This window comes from Thunnus albacares, chromosome 3 (genome assembly GCF_914725855.1).
Source record: "Thunnus albacares chromosome 3, fThuAlb1.1, whole genome shotgun sequence".
NCBI lineage: Eukaryota > Metazoa > Chordata > Actinopteri > Scombriformes > Scombridae > Thunnus > Thunnus albacares.
Window position 1 is genome coordinate 3,453,036 of NC_058108.1, and position 17,674 is coordinate 3,470,709.

Consider the following 17,674-nt stretch of genomic DNA (forward strand, 5'->3'; position numbering starts at 1 on the left):
CTAAGAAAGCCCTTAAGGGCTTGTTAAAATGGACAGCGAGTCGTAGCCAAGGAGACTGATGTGAGTGAGACAAACTGATTTTTGGTTTGGGGTGACAAGAATCCCTGAGGGAGAGAGTGAAAGGGGCAGAGAGCGTATTTTGTGCACGTGTGTGTGCATGTGTGTGTGCACTTGAGTGTGTGTGTGTTGTGCTCTTATCTGCGGTTGACAGCAACAAGCTTTGGCACTTAAATGCCTCCCTCCATGCCTCGCTATGTATGCTCTACTCTTTCATTCTTTCCCTAATTTGCCACATTTTCTCCTCCTTTGATGACAAAATGGTACTATTCTTCTATTCAAATCTCAGTTGATCGTTATGACCGTCAAAATCAATTATTTCAAAGCTTCCAAGCAGATTATATATCCTGGAATTTGTTTTGCTGACTTTGTATATAGCAACAGAAAACACGTGTTAACAGTGTACAAGACAGACAGTGACAGAATATACACAACTATGGCTGCAACCAGAGCCGTCGCTGGACTGACATCATGAATACTAACATCATGAATCTAAAGCCACCAACAAAACTCTGTCAAAGAAAAGCAGTACACACACATCTAAAAAACTCTTCCGCGAGTGCTGGAATAAACAGTAGACATCATGGCAAAAAGTTAAATCTGCACACTGTTTTCTCCTCCCATCGTGTTTTTATTCACTGTTGCTGTGCAGCGTTTTCATCAGGCACGTACCTGAAGAAGATCTGTAAATAACAGTATTTTCAGTACTTTTTATCCCCAAAATGTTATTTCAAAGCCGTCTCTACACTGAGAGATATGTAATTGTGGTGGAGATACTAAATTCCTTTATTTGAATTCTAGTTTGTACAAAAAGTCAAATTTGACATATTTGGCCTTAAAAATATCAGACTACTTTTCGTAAGCTACTTTGTTAACTCCTCATCATGTCATTAAACTCCCCAAATTCCCAGAAATATTAATATGGATGTTAACAACTGTTCTCAAAGGTAGTTAAAGCCTGGGCTGCAATCAAATAATACAGAGAAAAGATTAAAATCTTCACATTCACAAGCTGGAACCAGTGAATGTTTGGGATTTTTGCCTTATAAATGACTAAAATATCAACCAAAGTGCTCTCAATTACATTTCTATTAATCTACTAATCATGTTTGAGCACTGTACACAGCTATATTTTCATTGTTCTCTCTCTGTGTGATGCACATGGAGTGTAAGTATCAACAGTTTGCTAGCATTTTCTCAGTTACCTAACATAACCTGAGGCTGACACCGGATCAAAGTTGCATCTTTTCATGGTTGAGATCTTATTTTTTTTTTGAGATCAGTGCACAACATCCCCCATGTGAACAGGGATTTGCATTTTCATGTCGATCCATCTGCCCGGATGCATGGAGAGAATAGAAGGTGACAGTAGCCTCAGTTCATCTCACCAATGCGAACAAATGCAATTGCACCAAAGAGTGAGATGACCCCGGGCGTCAGCAGAACAGTGCATATGGTAGCTTTGTGAATACAATCAAACTCTGCATACTTAAACTCAATCGGTGTTGTTGTAGTGATGATGCTGGGATTGGAGGATTCAAGCACATTTTCACGAAGCAGAAGATTTTAAAGTGTCACAGTGAAACAATTTTAATAAATCTCACTTTATTAATTTGAGATATGAGCACTATAGGGAAAGAATCACCAATGATACACTTAAACATTTTTATAAATGTAAGAAATTAACAGATACATCAATACTAACTTAAATAAATACAATATAAAACACATATAGACATAACATGTAGGGAAAAGAGTCTCTACAGGCCAGCTAGCAGCTCTGTGAAGCTGTACTTCGAGCTAAGTGCTAACGTCAACATGTTGACCATCTTAGCTTAGCATGTTAGCGTGCTAACATTCATTCTAAACAGAGGGTGATGGGATTGGCATTAGTTTTGCAGGTATTTGGTTTCTAAACCAAAGCACTGGACGGATTGAAGTTTTAACCTCATGGTGTTACTATATTAAAAGTCTGAGGTCATCAAAGTGATTGCAGTTCATCCACTGGGGATCATGACTATCTGTACTGAATTTCATGTCAACTTCAATATTTTAATTTTTCATGTACTTGTGGTTGATGCTTTCTCTTTCTAGATATTTTTGGTGCACATAAATACTCAACATTATTACTGATGTTGTACACCTCACATGCAATGAGAAATATATTATTGACATATAATATAATATAGAATATAATATATTCTGCCATTGCAGTTACACTGCAGTCCAGCTCACCTGCAGCCGCCCCACACTTAACTGCTATAACAGCCTACATGAGACTCATATTTTAATGCCCTTGTTCATCTGTGATGTGAATACATCAGATTTCCACATAGAGCAATTAAAAGTGTTCGTCCTGGTAGTAGTTCAGTTATAAAATCTTAGCCCATCATGGAGCATCACTGTTGCCCAGCTGTCAGCTGAGACTGGACAGTCGAGGAGGTCGTACCAACGCCTGGTTCAAAAGTAGTTTAGCCAACATCACCGCAGTCATCAGTGAAGCTGAGAGCAGCAGTGTCAGAGCAGGAAACAGAGTTGCTCTGCTCTGTGTCAAGGTGTCCTCCATTTCCATCACGTCTCTTTGTTTCCATCAAAGTTATATATTTAGGTACTTTTGAGACAAGACTGTTTGTAAAAGTTTACAGCTTGTCATGCTGTTATCTGGCATTACTGATTACTGTGTGATTCAGTGATTCAACTGACAAAACGCAATCAACTTTTAACTGATGATTCAAATCATCAAAGTTAAAATAACAATCATGTTGAATTAGTCATTTTATTCTATTGTGATTTGTAAGTTAAAGAACAGTCTACATTTATTTTTAGTAGGTCTACTGAAGTCTGGACCACATGGGTCATTTTTCTGTCTGTCGAGAACTGAGCCAGAGGTTTGGAGTCGGGGATTCGGCCTTGGTGAAAAAGACGTACTTGACGTCAGTACAGTGAGGCTCAAGGTTGTTCACGGTACTCCAAAGAATTATAAAAACCCTTTGAGTCTAATCAATGTATGATTAACAAGCATCACTAATGTTGCTGCTTTGGCTTTGATGACTTCATTTCAATGCAGAGACAGGTGTAAGAATGTGTTCAGAGGTCCCCGAAGTACTAAACTCTGATACTCCTCACACACAAGGACAAAATGTTCCTCCCCGTGCCTCCTCAGTATAGACCGAATCACTGCTTTGAATTGAGCCGTAACTGTAAAGTTTAAAGATATATAGTTAAACACAGTGATCTGACCTATCTGACGTTTCTGCTGCTTATTTTATTTACTGTGTTGCTTTGTTAGTGTCTTCGATAAACCAAATCTACCCAACAGCGACATCTCGCCTCCGATCACTGCTGGTGGCTGCCGTTGTCATTTATATGTACTTGTGCTTGCTTTTAATTACTTTTACTACTTACTGCTTATACTTATTTACAGCTTCTTTGTTTACTTCTTCACTTGCTTTAACTGACATTTATTGTTGCTCCGCACCATTAAATTGTATGTATGTATGTGACGCATGGGTTTTTTACGCATGGGTAAGTTATTGCAAACAAACATTGTGATTGGTTCTATATACATGTAGTATTACAGATCTGTTACATACAGTGTTGAGGATCAAATAGTCACTGTGGCCCTGGTGGTTTTCTCATCATGCATTCCTGGAAAAATATTAACATCTGATGAAATTTCCTTTAATTAGTCTGCTATAATTTTGTCTGAAAGAGATAAACCCTCTGTCGTCAGGGCACTGACTAATTGAAGCCAAAGCCAGAGGGAGCAGAGAGCAGCAGGGGTATGACATTCGATAAAAGTCAGAGTCCAGAATCAAACAGCGGACGTTACTGTTATCTGTCTTAACCAGTAGGCTACTGGGGTGCCCCAAATAACACCAAAGGGAACTGGTAAAACAGAAAATTCACCATAAACGATGTACTTGAACTGAGAGACTTTAAGCATAAACTGGATTTTGTTTTCACATCGACAGTGAAGTCAGTCAGACAGCTGAAGTTTTTTTTCACTCTTAATGTTTTTCACCAACAATGAAAATTGAGATTTTATTTTCACTACTAGTTAAGTGATAATAAATGATGAGGTTTCCTCATATATGAAAATAGTAATTTAATGTATCAGGACATAATGGAGTCTGGTGATATACTATAATTATGTTAAAAAAAAAACAGACAAACAAACAAAAAACCCAATAAAGTTGACTTTACTAATAAGTTTTGTTTGTGTAGTTAAAGCCCTATATATCCTATTCCTGCTATAGAGCTCCATTGTTGTCCAAAAACTATATAAAAAAAACATGTTTACCTGTAAACATGTGAAACTACAGTATCTAAGGAAATTATACATTATTTTTCCACCATTCCTCTGATGGGCAAAGATGTTCTTACGCTGGCTGATCTTGCCGGGCTGTTCTGGTCCCAGAGGCACCTGCCAGTATACAACCCCGGCAGGGCCTTGTTATCACTCGCTGTGAGGTGATCGATACCCCGCTGTACCGATCGGAAACGACTGACACCGGAGAGAATCTCCACAATTCAAACACGCTTGATATTTGCGACACATTCGTAGATTTTGTCACTGTGGACATTTCATTCATCTGAGTATTGCTGAGAGTTAATCAGTAACCACAATGAAACACAAATTAATGTGTTTCGGTTGCTGATTAGTTTTGCTTTTATGCTCGCCCCTCTCTCTCTGCTTCACTATCTTCCTTTCTAGGTACTGAGGCTTTGAATTGTATTTTGGGAAGATGTGATGCCACAAATGGACTGTATCTTACAATTGGAGACCCTCTGTCTTACTACACTTTCCAGAGTGTGAACCGGGGGTGTGAAAAGGGCAAATTCACCCTTATTGTGTGCCATATATTCTGAGGAGGCGTGCCTAAATGGGAGTCTGACATATGGACAGGTGACCAGAGATCAAACCTGGAATGAGTCAATGTATTCATCTTTTTTTAAGACAGTACTTCCTACAATATTAGTAACCAAATCTCACTCACAATTTCAAATCTTAAATTGTGAGTGTCAATGGATGCAACTTTAAATTGCTTTTGGACACAGAAACACCAGATCACAAAGAAAAGGTTTCCTCTGCCTGGTGATGTGCCTGTTGCATATGTTCTTTTAATGTATTGTGAAACCGTAGCCTCGCTACAGAGGATTAAACACTTATCATTCTAACACAAGAGGACACACACAAAAAGTGGAACTCTTTTTTTTTTTTTACTTCAAAGAAAACATCAGAGGAGCACCCTGTTTTCTTAAAGCGCCGCAGTTAACTTTCATGTTTGTCTAAGCTGAACCGGAGCTACTAGACGGTCCGTATTATTGCTGTCACCCAGGAAAAGAGTGTGTTTGTATCGTGACAGCTGGTAGAGCCAAGCTCGGAGTGCTACAGGCAAGACAAGCCTTTGTTGGCCCTAGCATGACATACTGTAGGATCTGGAGGATGTGGATGTAGCGTAGCAGGGCTGCCGAGGGCCAAACTCCAACTGGGAAATAACTGTACTTGCTAGATTTAAATTGGGTCAGAGCATAAATGTGTGTTTGTGTGTGTTTGCTTGTGCGTGCACATGTAAATGCATCTCTTTTCAGTCACTATACTTTACTTTGTGTTGTTTTCAGTGAAAACTGACGATAATTCATCTGTCGAATATCTCACATACGCCTTCAGCTAAGCCTGTGGAAACTTTCTTATTGCTTACACACTTTGCTCTCTCTTACTGAGCTGCTGTGAGCTCGGCTGCGGTGAGCACTGTGAAACCTCCGAAACAAAACAAAGCTAGAATCCTTTATTTATCTCTACGCTTATGTCTACCAGAGTGCTTCAAAAATGGAATTTACTACATCTGCACCTAAAATAAATCCTGATACGCAACCCAGACGCATTAGGGATATTTGTTCCACATCACAAGTCTTAAATGCACTGAGCAAGTTTTGAAGAGCTCTGAAGTAAAGCTTGGCAAGGACCAGGTTTCTCCTTTGTTAGACAACAGCTGAAAGGTTTTGTGAGGTGATATCAACACAGGCATAACCAAACTATACTAGTTCTCATTTTAATCCACACTAGTGGCTCCATGGATGGCAGTATCAGACTGAAATGTCCCGACAACTGTTGGATGGATTGCCATGAAATTTTGGTGCAGACATTCATGATGATGAGAGGATGAATTGATGAAACTTTGAACTTCAGGTCAAAATTTCATTTTGTTCAACACTTTAGTTGACGACCATATTATGAGATTGAGACTTCATGTCAACATCCAATTTGTGATTGAACTGGGAAAACTGATTTTTCTCTGAGCACCGATATATCTGCACAAGTAAGAAGTGCCTGAAAATCAGGCAAACAGGGACGGTTCATGTCAGCAAAAGGTCATTCAGGGGGATTAAATCCACAAATATGGTGGTATATTTCCAATTTTAACCCTCACTCGACCAACTCTGTCATCATACAACCGTCTTGAACAAGTTGTAAACATGGGAACCTTTCCCATCTCAACCATCTATCCCCTATCACATGAGCGCAGCAGATGGCTGTAGACTCTTATTCTTTGATAGCGTTCAAAAGAAAAGGTGGCAAATATATCGTTAACAACAAAGAGCAATCTAAACCAATCATGTAATTTAACCCCCTTTCAGACATGCACATCGTTACATAAATGTGTTGGAAATTTAACAACTTTTACATAACAGCCATGATGGAAATATTACAAGGACTTAGTTACATTTCACTTCCAACACTAACAGATCAAATATACTATGTTTGCTGCTCTCAACGGTGATCATAGACTAGCTTTTAACATTCATGCAAGAACCAACCATCCTGTATCTTTCAGTAAATTTCAGTAAAGTATTTAGGACATTGAGGCAGAATTATACAGCTTCTTAATATGCTTAATATTACGCTTTAAGCATGTCTCTTTCAGGTTGATCCACTCTCATGAACAGCACCTGCTTGGAAATTAAACACCGCTCTTCAGCACACCTGCATCCAATTACACTCAAACAGTCTGATCAATCTTAACTATCAGGGTCTCATCATTGCTGCATATATGAATCACATTTTAGTCAAGAAACTACTTTCTAAGGAAACGAATCTCAACTGTTTTGATCAGAGTTGATGGCATTTTGTAAATTTAAAATCCTTAAGGATATTGTTTGCAGACTGACTGAAGGTCAAGTTTTGGTGAGTGTCTTATGAAAAAGGACACAGACTGAGTTTGTAGCCTCGGGCCGTTTGTTTCTTGGTTCGATTCTTAATTTTCAAGCATGAGTCCCCGCATGCTTTGGTCAAATGTTGTGATGCATGCATGGTTCCCATTACAATAGATGTCCACTGGCTTCATTGCACACTTCTACTGGGATTTATGCCAGTTAAGTCTAATAGATGTCATAGCTGTCATCTTGTTGTGTTTATTTCCAACAACAGTTCAAGAATAAATAGTGGAAACAAAAACATCTTCCTTATAGAATGAACTTGGAGAGTTAATGCATCTTTCCACCTCCTGTCTGTGTTTGTATTTAGAAATTTAAATCTTTTAAATCTTCTTCCAGAAGAGCATAAAATTATACACTACAGGAGCATTTTCCCTCTAATTCCTCTTGCTTCCTTCACAGCAAACTACTGATGAAAAATCAACCAAAACAGCAAAGCAAATAACAAACTAATACTAATATTGCAGTGGATTATTGCACAGTATGTTGCCTTTTCACCAGACATTTCCCAGTTAATCCAAGTTAATGTCTTTATCATTTAATTGTCCGTCTGTGAGGAAATTTTATCGCAATACTAAAATGAAGAAGGAACCAAAGAGTCTTTTTTTTCTTTTGTAGCTTCTTTGGTGGCCTTAATTTACAACATGTCACAGCAGCAGTTCAGACAGCCGCTTAATCCTCTGTCAGAAAAAAAAGCTCAACAGAAACTTGAACAGATGACACGCTGACATGACATTAAAGGGGGAATATTATACTTTTCTGTTATGTATACACTGTTATGATGTTGGATATCTAACAAACATGGTCAAAGTTCCAAAACATCTTACCTTATAAACGGCTGCCTGCTCTGTAACTTTGGTCACTCAGGGTTTCCATGTTGTTCGTGTTGTCCGCTCTCAGATTTCGGATCGGATTCCGTCTCAAACATTTACGAATGTATTTGAGAAGTTGACATTTCAAGTAAAGAACAAGAAAAGGCTCTGAAATCCTACTACTGTAGATTGTTTCATGGTTTGTTGATGTAGCCTCCAGTAAATCATAATTGGTGTAAATCGTTCGAAGATATTTCAGTAAAGCCCAACATTGAAAATGTAGACCTGGAAACGTGCATCAACATTAACCTTGAAAATAAGACTGCTGCAGGTGAGCAATGTATCCTATAATGTGTGTATGTATATGTAAGATCCTCTGCAGGCATGTTTTGAAACTTATGACAATTCTTTGCTCTGAATAATAATTTCCATCTGATTCGGTCACAAAAAAGTTAAATTACCTTGTTAAAAATTATTAAAGTGACATCTACTCCTTCTCTTTCATTGTAAAACCCAGAATGAATATGCAAATATTTCTTGTTTTAAAAATGTACCTATTAGAGACATGATGTCTCCTACTTTACTGTCAAGTTCATTCTCAGTATTTGTACAATGACATACTTGCATATTGTTCCCTGAAATGCTTCCAAACTTGTTGTAATGTCACAAATCCTGAGTGTAGGGGAATGTGTTGAGCTGAGATTTAACGTGAGGTCAGAGAAACTTTCCTCCTTTAGCAGATGAAAGTGAAAACAGCCTTCTAGTGTCAAACTCTGAACATACATCGTTCTGCACAGTGAAGCTCAAACATCCAACTGAAGGAACAATAAGAGGAGCGGGACTTAAAGTGAACCTGGCTATGCAGTTGCTGCATGCAGTTAACGTTTCACACCTGTGATTTGTCTAAACAATAAGTAGGTTTTAGTTCTTGTCTGGAAAATCAGACAATAGACGCAGCCACTAGTGAAGAGATAGCCGTGTGTCCAGCCTATGTGGCATTAGAGCAGCCATTAGGCACCATCATCATGGGCGCTATTAAACCATGACAGTTGGTTTGATTGATCCACAACTTGAATTTATTGTTATCTGTGACTTGAAACTATATGAGCCCACACATTTTCAAACAGGAACACGAACAGGAGGGTAGTACTTTTAAAATCCCCACTTTTGATGTAAAAGTATGCGATTTTTTTCATTTTGTAACGAATTGTTGGGAGAGCTATAACATGACGTGGTCCTGTTCATATATAGCAAACATGAAAGGTGCTAGCTTGCGTTTCTTATCCAACACTGAACACAGAAACATTGCCCCAAGTGGGGCCAATTTATCCAGGAAGTGATGACAAATTTCACTCGATAATTGAAGACTTTGACCTGCTGTTGATGCTTCATCCAAAGTCATTATTTGTTTTCTAAGATGTGTCTGAAATGTTCCTCCTCAGGTTCTTTATAAACTTCCCATCGGCCAAACAGTACTTCAGCCAGTTCGAGGACATGGAGGATCCCGAGGAGATGGAGCGAAGCAGCCAACTTCGACACCATGCCCGCAGGGTGATGAACGCCATCAATACTGTGGTGGAGAACCTCCATGACCCAGACAAAGTGTCGTCAGTACTGGCCCTGGTGGGAAAGGCCCATGCTATCAAACACAAAGTGGAACCCATGTACTTCAAGGTGACTTCTGATACTTTTAGATTTTTGTACATTATTCATCTGTGATGTTCAGGAGTGACTTTATGACGAAGTATAAAATTTGACATCTTTAGTTGTAGAATTAGATTCCAGCTGTGGCTGCGTAGGATTGTTTCCAATGTGTTAGCTAGCATTAGCTACTTTTGCTGTTGGTACTTTTCTCCTAAACAATGAAATACAGATAAAAAAAAAAAACCCCGATTAGTCCGTAAAGGATGCTCTAAAGGCTGATTTATGGTAGGTCGACACTTTTGATAAGCGTCCCCCAACAGAAATGACGTGTTTGCATATGACGCACACCTGGCGAACTTTGTTATGACGTGGACACCGTCATATTTTGTCGCACAATGTGACAAAATAACGTCGCCATGGAGATTGTAGTTATCACTGAACTTCCTTATTGATATCATCATTAGGATGATATTATGTAACTAAACATGTAACTAAAGATAGCGTCTGGTTACCATGGAGACAACTGAAACCTTTCGCTGAAGCATAAATTGAAAATGTTGAGTGACACGTATCAAAGGTGTTGAGCAACCTACCATAAAATTAGCCTTAAGAAGTAAAGTGAACGCGCCCACGAGGAGGTACGGATCATTTCACCGGTCAACTCTACACCTGGCATTCTGTTGGTTGGAGTATTTTGACAAGGTTGTTGTTGCACAAAAGATTTGAGAGGAGAGCAGAAATCTGAGAGCAGATGTTTCATGAGTGCACAGAAGCAGCCTGAGCAACAATATATGTGAGTGCAGGCATAAAGTTTGAGCAGAAGCAGAGCAGATCTAAGCACAAGCAGGAGCTATTTAAGTTCAAGGGCAGGGCTCTGAGGGAAAAAATCTGAACGTGAAATCAATAAATCATGCCCTCAAATTGAAAGACCACGCTCTTGAATAAAGATGGGAAAAAAAGCCCCGTAATACGTTGGTCCTCTTTGTCCTGCTGTTACTTCAGATATGTCTGAACTAACCGTGGACCCTCAACTTGTTTGACCCACAGTGGTCTAGGGCTTATGGGAAATGTTGTTTGTTAAAAAACAGAAACACTGAATAAACCACATGACATACTGTTGAGTACGGTCATGTTCTAAGACAGCATTTTTAATTATTTGCTTTGCTTTGTTGTGAAAAAAGTCAAATTTTGAATGAGATTTTCTTACTTCTGGGGCTTCAGCAGCTTTGAATTGTCATTGAATAAGTCATTAGTCAGTATTGGTGTTTGAGTTGTCCCTGGTGTTGTGAGGGATGTGTGCAAAAATACATCAAATTGTTGTGAAGCTGCATGTCTCACTTTGTAGCAATTCTAGAAATGATACTTTACACCAGGCATGACATTAAAGAGTTTTATGGCGCTAACAACGCATTTCACCCCGAGCTTCTTTAAGTTTTATTGACCAAATATTACATAGAAGTATAATGTAATCAATCAAGTTTATCTATGTAGCATGATTCATTCGCTGAGGTTAACATACACTTAAACAATAAGATAAAATATGAACATTCGCAAATTCAGAGATAATCCTAATTGTGTATACTTCAACTACAATTCAGAAATTCATCTAAACTACTTTAAAGAAGTAACCACACCTGACAGTGATGTCACAATTGTCATGATCTGGCTCATATGGCCACGACAAAGAGACAAACCATGTTAAAGAGTTAACAAAAGACAAGTTTATGTAACAAATTAGACCAAATTAAAGGTGCAACTAAATATATACATTAGGCCTATGGAGTGTGGAGATCAGTACGTGATGCATAAACGGAGAGTGGTGAGAAAGCAAAGTAAATAACTAAGGCAGCATAACTAAACCAAACCAGAACAGGTGCCTGCAGAGAGCAGCGACCAGTCAGAGGAGGGAGAGAGAGTCTGCCACAGCTGCAGCCTGGATTTTAATAACCTGGCAACCCCGTCTCAGGTGTTGCCAGTTGCCCTAACGAGCACCTGCAGAGACAAAGCAGACAAGTAAATCACAAGGCCAAACAAAGATGACACCAGGGGTCATCACACAACGCACTGACTCACCCTGGAGTACGCCTCTGCATCACTGCAGCAAAGTAAAATCACAAGAGATTAGAAAAACAAGATTTGTTCTTTAAGAAATATGAATTACAACTCTGTAAATAACATAAAAAAAGGTCAGATCAAACCACCGGGACGTAGTATTCAGTGTGTTAGCATGCTAACATTAGCTAATTAGCACTTAACACAAAGCACAGAGGAGGCTGATGGGAAATATCATTATTTTTGCTGCTGAGTTGTCATAAATCAAAGTATTGGAGTGACATTTAGATTTGATAACTAGATGACAAGACGGGATCACAAAAGTTGGTATAATTCATCTTGAGGGGAACATGAATGTCTATAACATGTTTCATAACATAGTTGGTAAGATATTGAGATAATTATTATTCATTAATTATAAGACAAAAGTTCCATACCGCCCCCAATTAAAAAAACAAAAACATTAAAAGCAGTAATCAAAGTTATTAAAGTTGAGTAAAATCATTTCAGGGCTTTACTGTAGTTAACAGTCACCTGTTGAGGCAGAAAAAGACAGAATCAGTATCATCAAAAATGTTTAAGATCCAATGTTTAATTTAGACCATATGGTTGCATAATTCTCAGCTTGAAAATCAAATATGCTTCCCTCTTCATCCGACTGAAGAGGGAAGCATATGCTTCCCCTCCTCAAGTCTTTTGAATGTCGTCTGCAGTTGGTTCATAAATGCAGCTGTGAGGAGAACACATTACCGCCTTTTAAGCATCCCTCCACTGGCTTCCGATTGCCTTCAGAACGCATTTTAAGACTTAATTGATTGCTTTGTGAATAAATCATTAAATGGATAGTCCCACAGTGTAACCCTGAACTCTAAAACCCCATGTGGGCTAAAGGGTATATTTTAGTATTTCACTTCCTGTCCTGTGATTATGGTGATCGCGATGGTTTGTGTGATACAGCACAGTTTATGTCATTATTACTCCTGTGTAAGGTTAATATCTAGGGAGAGGAAAAAAAGCCCAGATGTGCTTATTGATTACTACATAATATACAGTATGGATATACAGTGGTGTCTTGACTGGTGGTCTCAGACTTTTGGACTCTGTACATGTATAACAATAGAAAGAAAAACAATGGATGTAAATCAGAGATTAAAACCTTTTTAAAAATATGCTCTGAAGGAATTTAAGTAGGAGAATAATAGTAAGAATAGTAAGAGTAATAGTTCCACATATTAGGACCCCTATATTTGAAAATCAACCTGCTTGTGAGATATTTTAGAATATGAATCTGAGAGTTTCAAAGACCTGAAATGAGCTGGATGATTTCCATCAGTCAATCACAGAAAATTCAAATTTAATTTAAATTATTCATCAAGCTAAATGCCCAAAATTTGCTGGTTCAAAGCTTCTCAAGATGATGATTTATTGCTTGTCTCTTTTTATATATATATATAAATATAGTGTAAAGAAATGGAATATCTTCGGGTTCAGGGCTGTTCGGTCCAACAAAAAAAGTTTGAAAACATGAAATGGGCTCTGGAAAATTATGAAATAATATTAAAAATACTTGCAGTCCTTCTTATCATATGACATGGCCAGGTTTTATTGCCAGACAGAGGTGAGAATTGAAGAGTTTCTGCATGTTGTCGTTGTTTGCTGCAGTTGAATGTTTATGCAGACGACGTAGCTTCGACACCACGTTTCCTTCTTTATTTTTCCCTTTCTATATAGATATGTACTTTTTCACTCCCCACCTGTGTTGTCCTCTCTCTCTCTCTCCACATTGTCATTTTCGTTCCCTTTGTAATGCCTGTCCACCCACTGCTTTCATGTTTTACTCTCATCATTTTCAATTCTCACCTGTCTCGCCCACTTTTCTATCACAGTGAATTGGTTTCCTTTTCCCCCTACAGCTCTGTTTCCACTTTACCTACTGAATATTATTTTCTCTGCATTATTTCTCTCTCTTCTTTCCAGCTGCCATTAGCTTAATAGCCATACACAATATTCTCCCCTTTCACTCTCTTTCTATCTCCCCGTCTTTCTCATGCAAATTCACTCTTTTTTTCTTCATATTAATCCAGTTTCTTTCTCCTTCTTTCTCAGATCCTGAGCGGCGTGATGCTGGAGGTGTTGTCTGAAGATTTCCCAGAATTCTTCACTGCAGAGGTGCAGGTGGTCTGGTCTAAATTAATGGGGGCGGTGTACTGGCACGTGACCGGGGCCTACACAGAGGTGGGCTGGCTCCAGGTCTCCAGCTCGGCAGTGTGAAGAGTGAGGAGGAAGAGGGGGGGTTTTTAGGAGTTTCCAGTGGACTTTATGAAATGAAAAAATAAAAAAAAAGGCAAATGATGTGTTTGTGATAATGTGTATTTGTGGAGCTGAGTGGAATTGCAACAGGCTCTGAGAGGACGGTTTCACAGACATGGATTAGATTAACGTGGTAATCCGTGCAGTTTTGCTTTTTTTTTTTATTTTGGTGCTTCGCTGTTGTGGTGTTTCTACACTGCACTTCCCAGAAAACACTTGGACACCAAACAATGTAGCCAGACAACATCTGACTTGTATCCTAATGACATTTTAGTTTATTTAAGTGTTGCTTTGGTTTGTGTTTTAGCCATGGTGACTATTACTGCCAATACTAACTATCTAGTCGCCTCCCGTCTTTTCCAAACAAACTGCTCCCAAAAGTATTTAAAAAATAATTTCCTGTGTAACTTGAGATCTTTAATATTTATGAGCTACTAAGTGCTTAGATGAGCAAATCCAAAAGCTTTAATGAACAGGTATAGACTTAATTACTGTTACATTAATTTGTCACGGACCATTCGCTCAGCCCTGCCCCCCCTTAGTTACTGTTGCTAAGGCTGTCAAGCTTTACGATAAAGGTTGCAGCTTCACCACTTCCAGTCCTCTGTCATTTTTGAGACAAAGGTTCCTTGATTTCAGACCGAGGTAGAAAAAACTTTCACTTTGCCGCCTGAAATAAGCCAAGTCAGTCGGTTGATAATGATAACCGACTCGTTTGAACCCTGTAAAAGGGTTTTAAATATGCACTTAAAAGCCACAGAACAGCTACGTGATATTACACCAAAAGATTATAGATACATATCCCAAGTAAGAAGTATTGCTCTTGTATTATGGTGTAGCTATTTAGTCCAAGTAATATAGTGCAATATGATATGTTATTACAGTATTATTATCATTTGTAATTGGCTCCAACGCTTTGGGGTAATACTGTCAGTCTATAACAGAGCTTTTTCCAACATTACCCCACAAACTAATGTAGTGAGCTAAGACTATACTTCTTGGTCATGGAAGTTACTCTTTAAACACTCTCACACCACTCTTTTGATTTTAGAGAGGTGATTAAAAAAAAAGACCCTACAGATGAATATTGACAGTAGCTCCAGCTGGACTTGCCGTGCGTATAGTTACCATTGCTGTTCAGGGTGGAGGATTTTGGGAATTATTCATTTTATAATTAGTTTATATGAAAATGTTGCGGATTATTACTTTACCAAAATTCATTTCTGTGGAAACCTGCGGCGAGAGATGCATCTTCTGGCTGAGCCGCGCGTATGAATACACCTCATGATATTTTGAAAGAGAGATTAAGAAATGTTTAGACAAGGAATGATTTTTAAGTTGTGAGGGACCGGGGGGGCGGGGGGCAGTTAGTCGTTAAAGCCCCGGCTACGGGACCATGGAGCTGCTGACTGTTAATAGATTCTCTTTGTGTCCTACTACAGTATATCCTCATGTTTAGGGGACCTGTGCCCCTTTCTCTCTCTATTGATGCATTACGTGCTCTTAATGTCTTGTTTAAACTTTACTGAGGTGTTGTTTGTATAAGTGTACGGTGGGCAAATGTGCATACTCTTCTGCCTTTGTTTACAACTCATTGGCACGTTGATCTGTTGATGTGTTGAAGAGGGCTGTTTCTTCTTTGTTAGGAGTCTTTGGACTAGCAACGATGCTTTAAGTTTCCTCTTTCCACTTTCCTTCCGCAAACACTTCCACAACATACGGCGTCGTTAAAAAAGTGAAATGGAAAAATATCAGCAGGTGGACGCAATCAGCCACCGCACGCATACACATTCACACACGGGCATGCTATAAGACCTCCCGCATGTAGTATTTACAGGACTGTCAGTTAGTTTACCTCTCCAAACCCCCATCAGAGAGACGTGCTGCATTAAAGGCTCCATTAAGGGCTTTAGAAACTCACTCTGGAGGTCTACGAAAAAACAGCTTTAGAAGTGCCATCGCTCTGTTTCTTCACGTGTCACAGAAAAATAACGTCCGAATACATACAGACATATACGGATGCATAATGTGCCGCCTTCGCTCTGACACCATTGGATGATTTCTTGATATTTGTGACAAGGGGAACTGCTGTATACATGTCAAATTACCTTCCTTTACCTCACTTAACCTCACGTTCTTGTCACCATCACGGATGGATTTCACGCACTTCCGTTTGCAGTCCTCCATCTGCAAGCCTCTCTCTATTAAATTCCCAAACATACACGGCAAATCTGTTTAGGATGGACATTTGATCCAATCTCCAGTTTGCATCTGCTCCGGTGACGTCCTGTATCTCCCTTCTGACCCCCCCTGGCATCGGCATCTGGCATTAATGAGGAAGTAATGAGTCTCCTGTCCTCCTCATTTGGTCATTCATCTACTGTAACTTCCCATTGCCTCTGTTAACACCGCGTCACCGAGAACAAAAACAATTACGACCAGACAGATGGTCTCAAACGCACCGCGCCATGTCAGCCATTGACAATGCTTTATGGAAAATCTCTTTAAATCACTTACAGGGAAATAAGTTTAGCAAATCTGTTACATTCAAGACTAAATAGTAGAACTGAGAACGAATACATTTAATGTTATTCACATTATTATGCCTCGTTTTAATCAGTGCTCCTCAGACTTTTTCCCGTCATGTCATGTGCCCCTTTGGAAGCAGCAAAACAACATTGATTGAATTTTCATCAACCAGGAAGAATATCAAGCAATAGTTTAAAAATAGGAGCCAAGTGAAATTTTTCACATTCATCTCTGTTGTGTGAATAACAAGTTAAACTTTGTATCCTTTTGCTTTTATCCTACTGAGGAAGATTTTGACTAATGAAACTAATTACAGTAATGACGACTCCATTTCAGCGTTTGATAATCTTATTAGTTAAAACCTGTGTTTGATGAGTCAAAATGTCTGCTGGTCTGTTTGGTTTCACTCCATGTACATTAAGTGTGGTTCCACCTTCTTAATCTGCACATTTTAATGCACATTTTCAGTTTGCTCATAAAAACACCTGAGTGAAAATGGTGGAAATTTAAAAGAAAGTTAAAATATCCCAAAAGGTTTTTAAGCTCGGCTGCCGTTGAGAAGTTGGTGTACGAATAAAAAGAAAATGCAGCAGCAGTGATTTTCACTTTTTATCTTTTCTTTCTCTAATTTTCTTTGAACTTTGGTTAAAAGTTTGCGCTACATTTCTATGAAAGATTTAGTTAAATGTCTCTGGAATCTTTCTGGCAGATATTAAAGTTTAGTTGCTGTAATCTCAGATTATCTCATCTGAAATATTATTATAGTTTAATCCACATGTCTGTGTATGGAAGCCAAGAACAGCCATCGCAGTTTTTTTTTTTTGTTAATCCCGTCCTCTCGAGTTAATATCTTTTTATTATCTTGTTTTCATTATGTCAAGAGAACAGATCAGCATTTTGTTTCCTTTAGATTATGAGATAATTAACCTGCTATGACAAAACATTTCACTCATGATCTTCAGATAAAGAGATTAAAAAAATCATAATAATGACATCCGCAGCCAATTTCTGCTTCTATATCTATGAAAACTGTTCATTTACATCCAACTCTT

General features: G+C 38.6%; 1 protein-coding gene across 1 annotated transcript; it reads left to right on the forward strand.

Moving 5' to 3' along the window:
• Nucleotides 1-7,053: 7,053 nt before the first annotated feature.
• On the forward strand, nt 7,054-14,135 carry cygb2 (cytoglobin 2). The gene is made up of 3 exons (XM_044347044.1): nt 7,054-7,246; nt 9,530-9,761; nt 13,890-14,135. Exons 2-3 carry the CDS (start codon nt 9,582-9,584, stop codon nt 14,052-14,054), a joined length of 345 nt encoding a protein of 114 aa, XP_044202979.1. The 5' UTR covers nt 7,054-7,246; nt 9,530-9,581; the 3' UTR covers nt 14,055-14,135.
• The last annotated feature ends 3,539 nt before the right edge of the window (nt 14,136-17,674 follow it).

Bases quoted from the DNA above. Each gene is read 5' to 3' on its own strand.
- cygb2 (XM_044347044.1), top strand. From the start codon at position 9,582: ATGGAGGATCCCGAGGAGATGGAGCGAAGCAGCCAACTTCGACACCAT. The intron at 9,762-13,889 runs GTGACTTCTGAT...CTTCTTTCTCAG, and splicing joins TGGAACCCATGTACTTCAAG to ATCCTGAGCGGCGTGATGCT.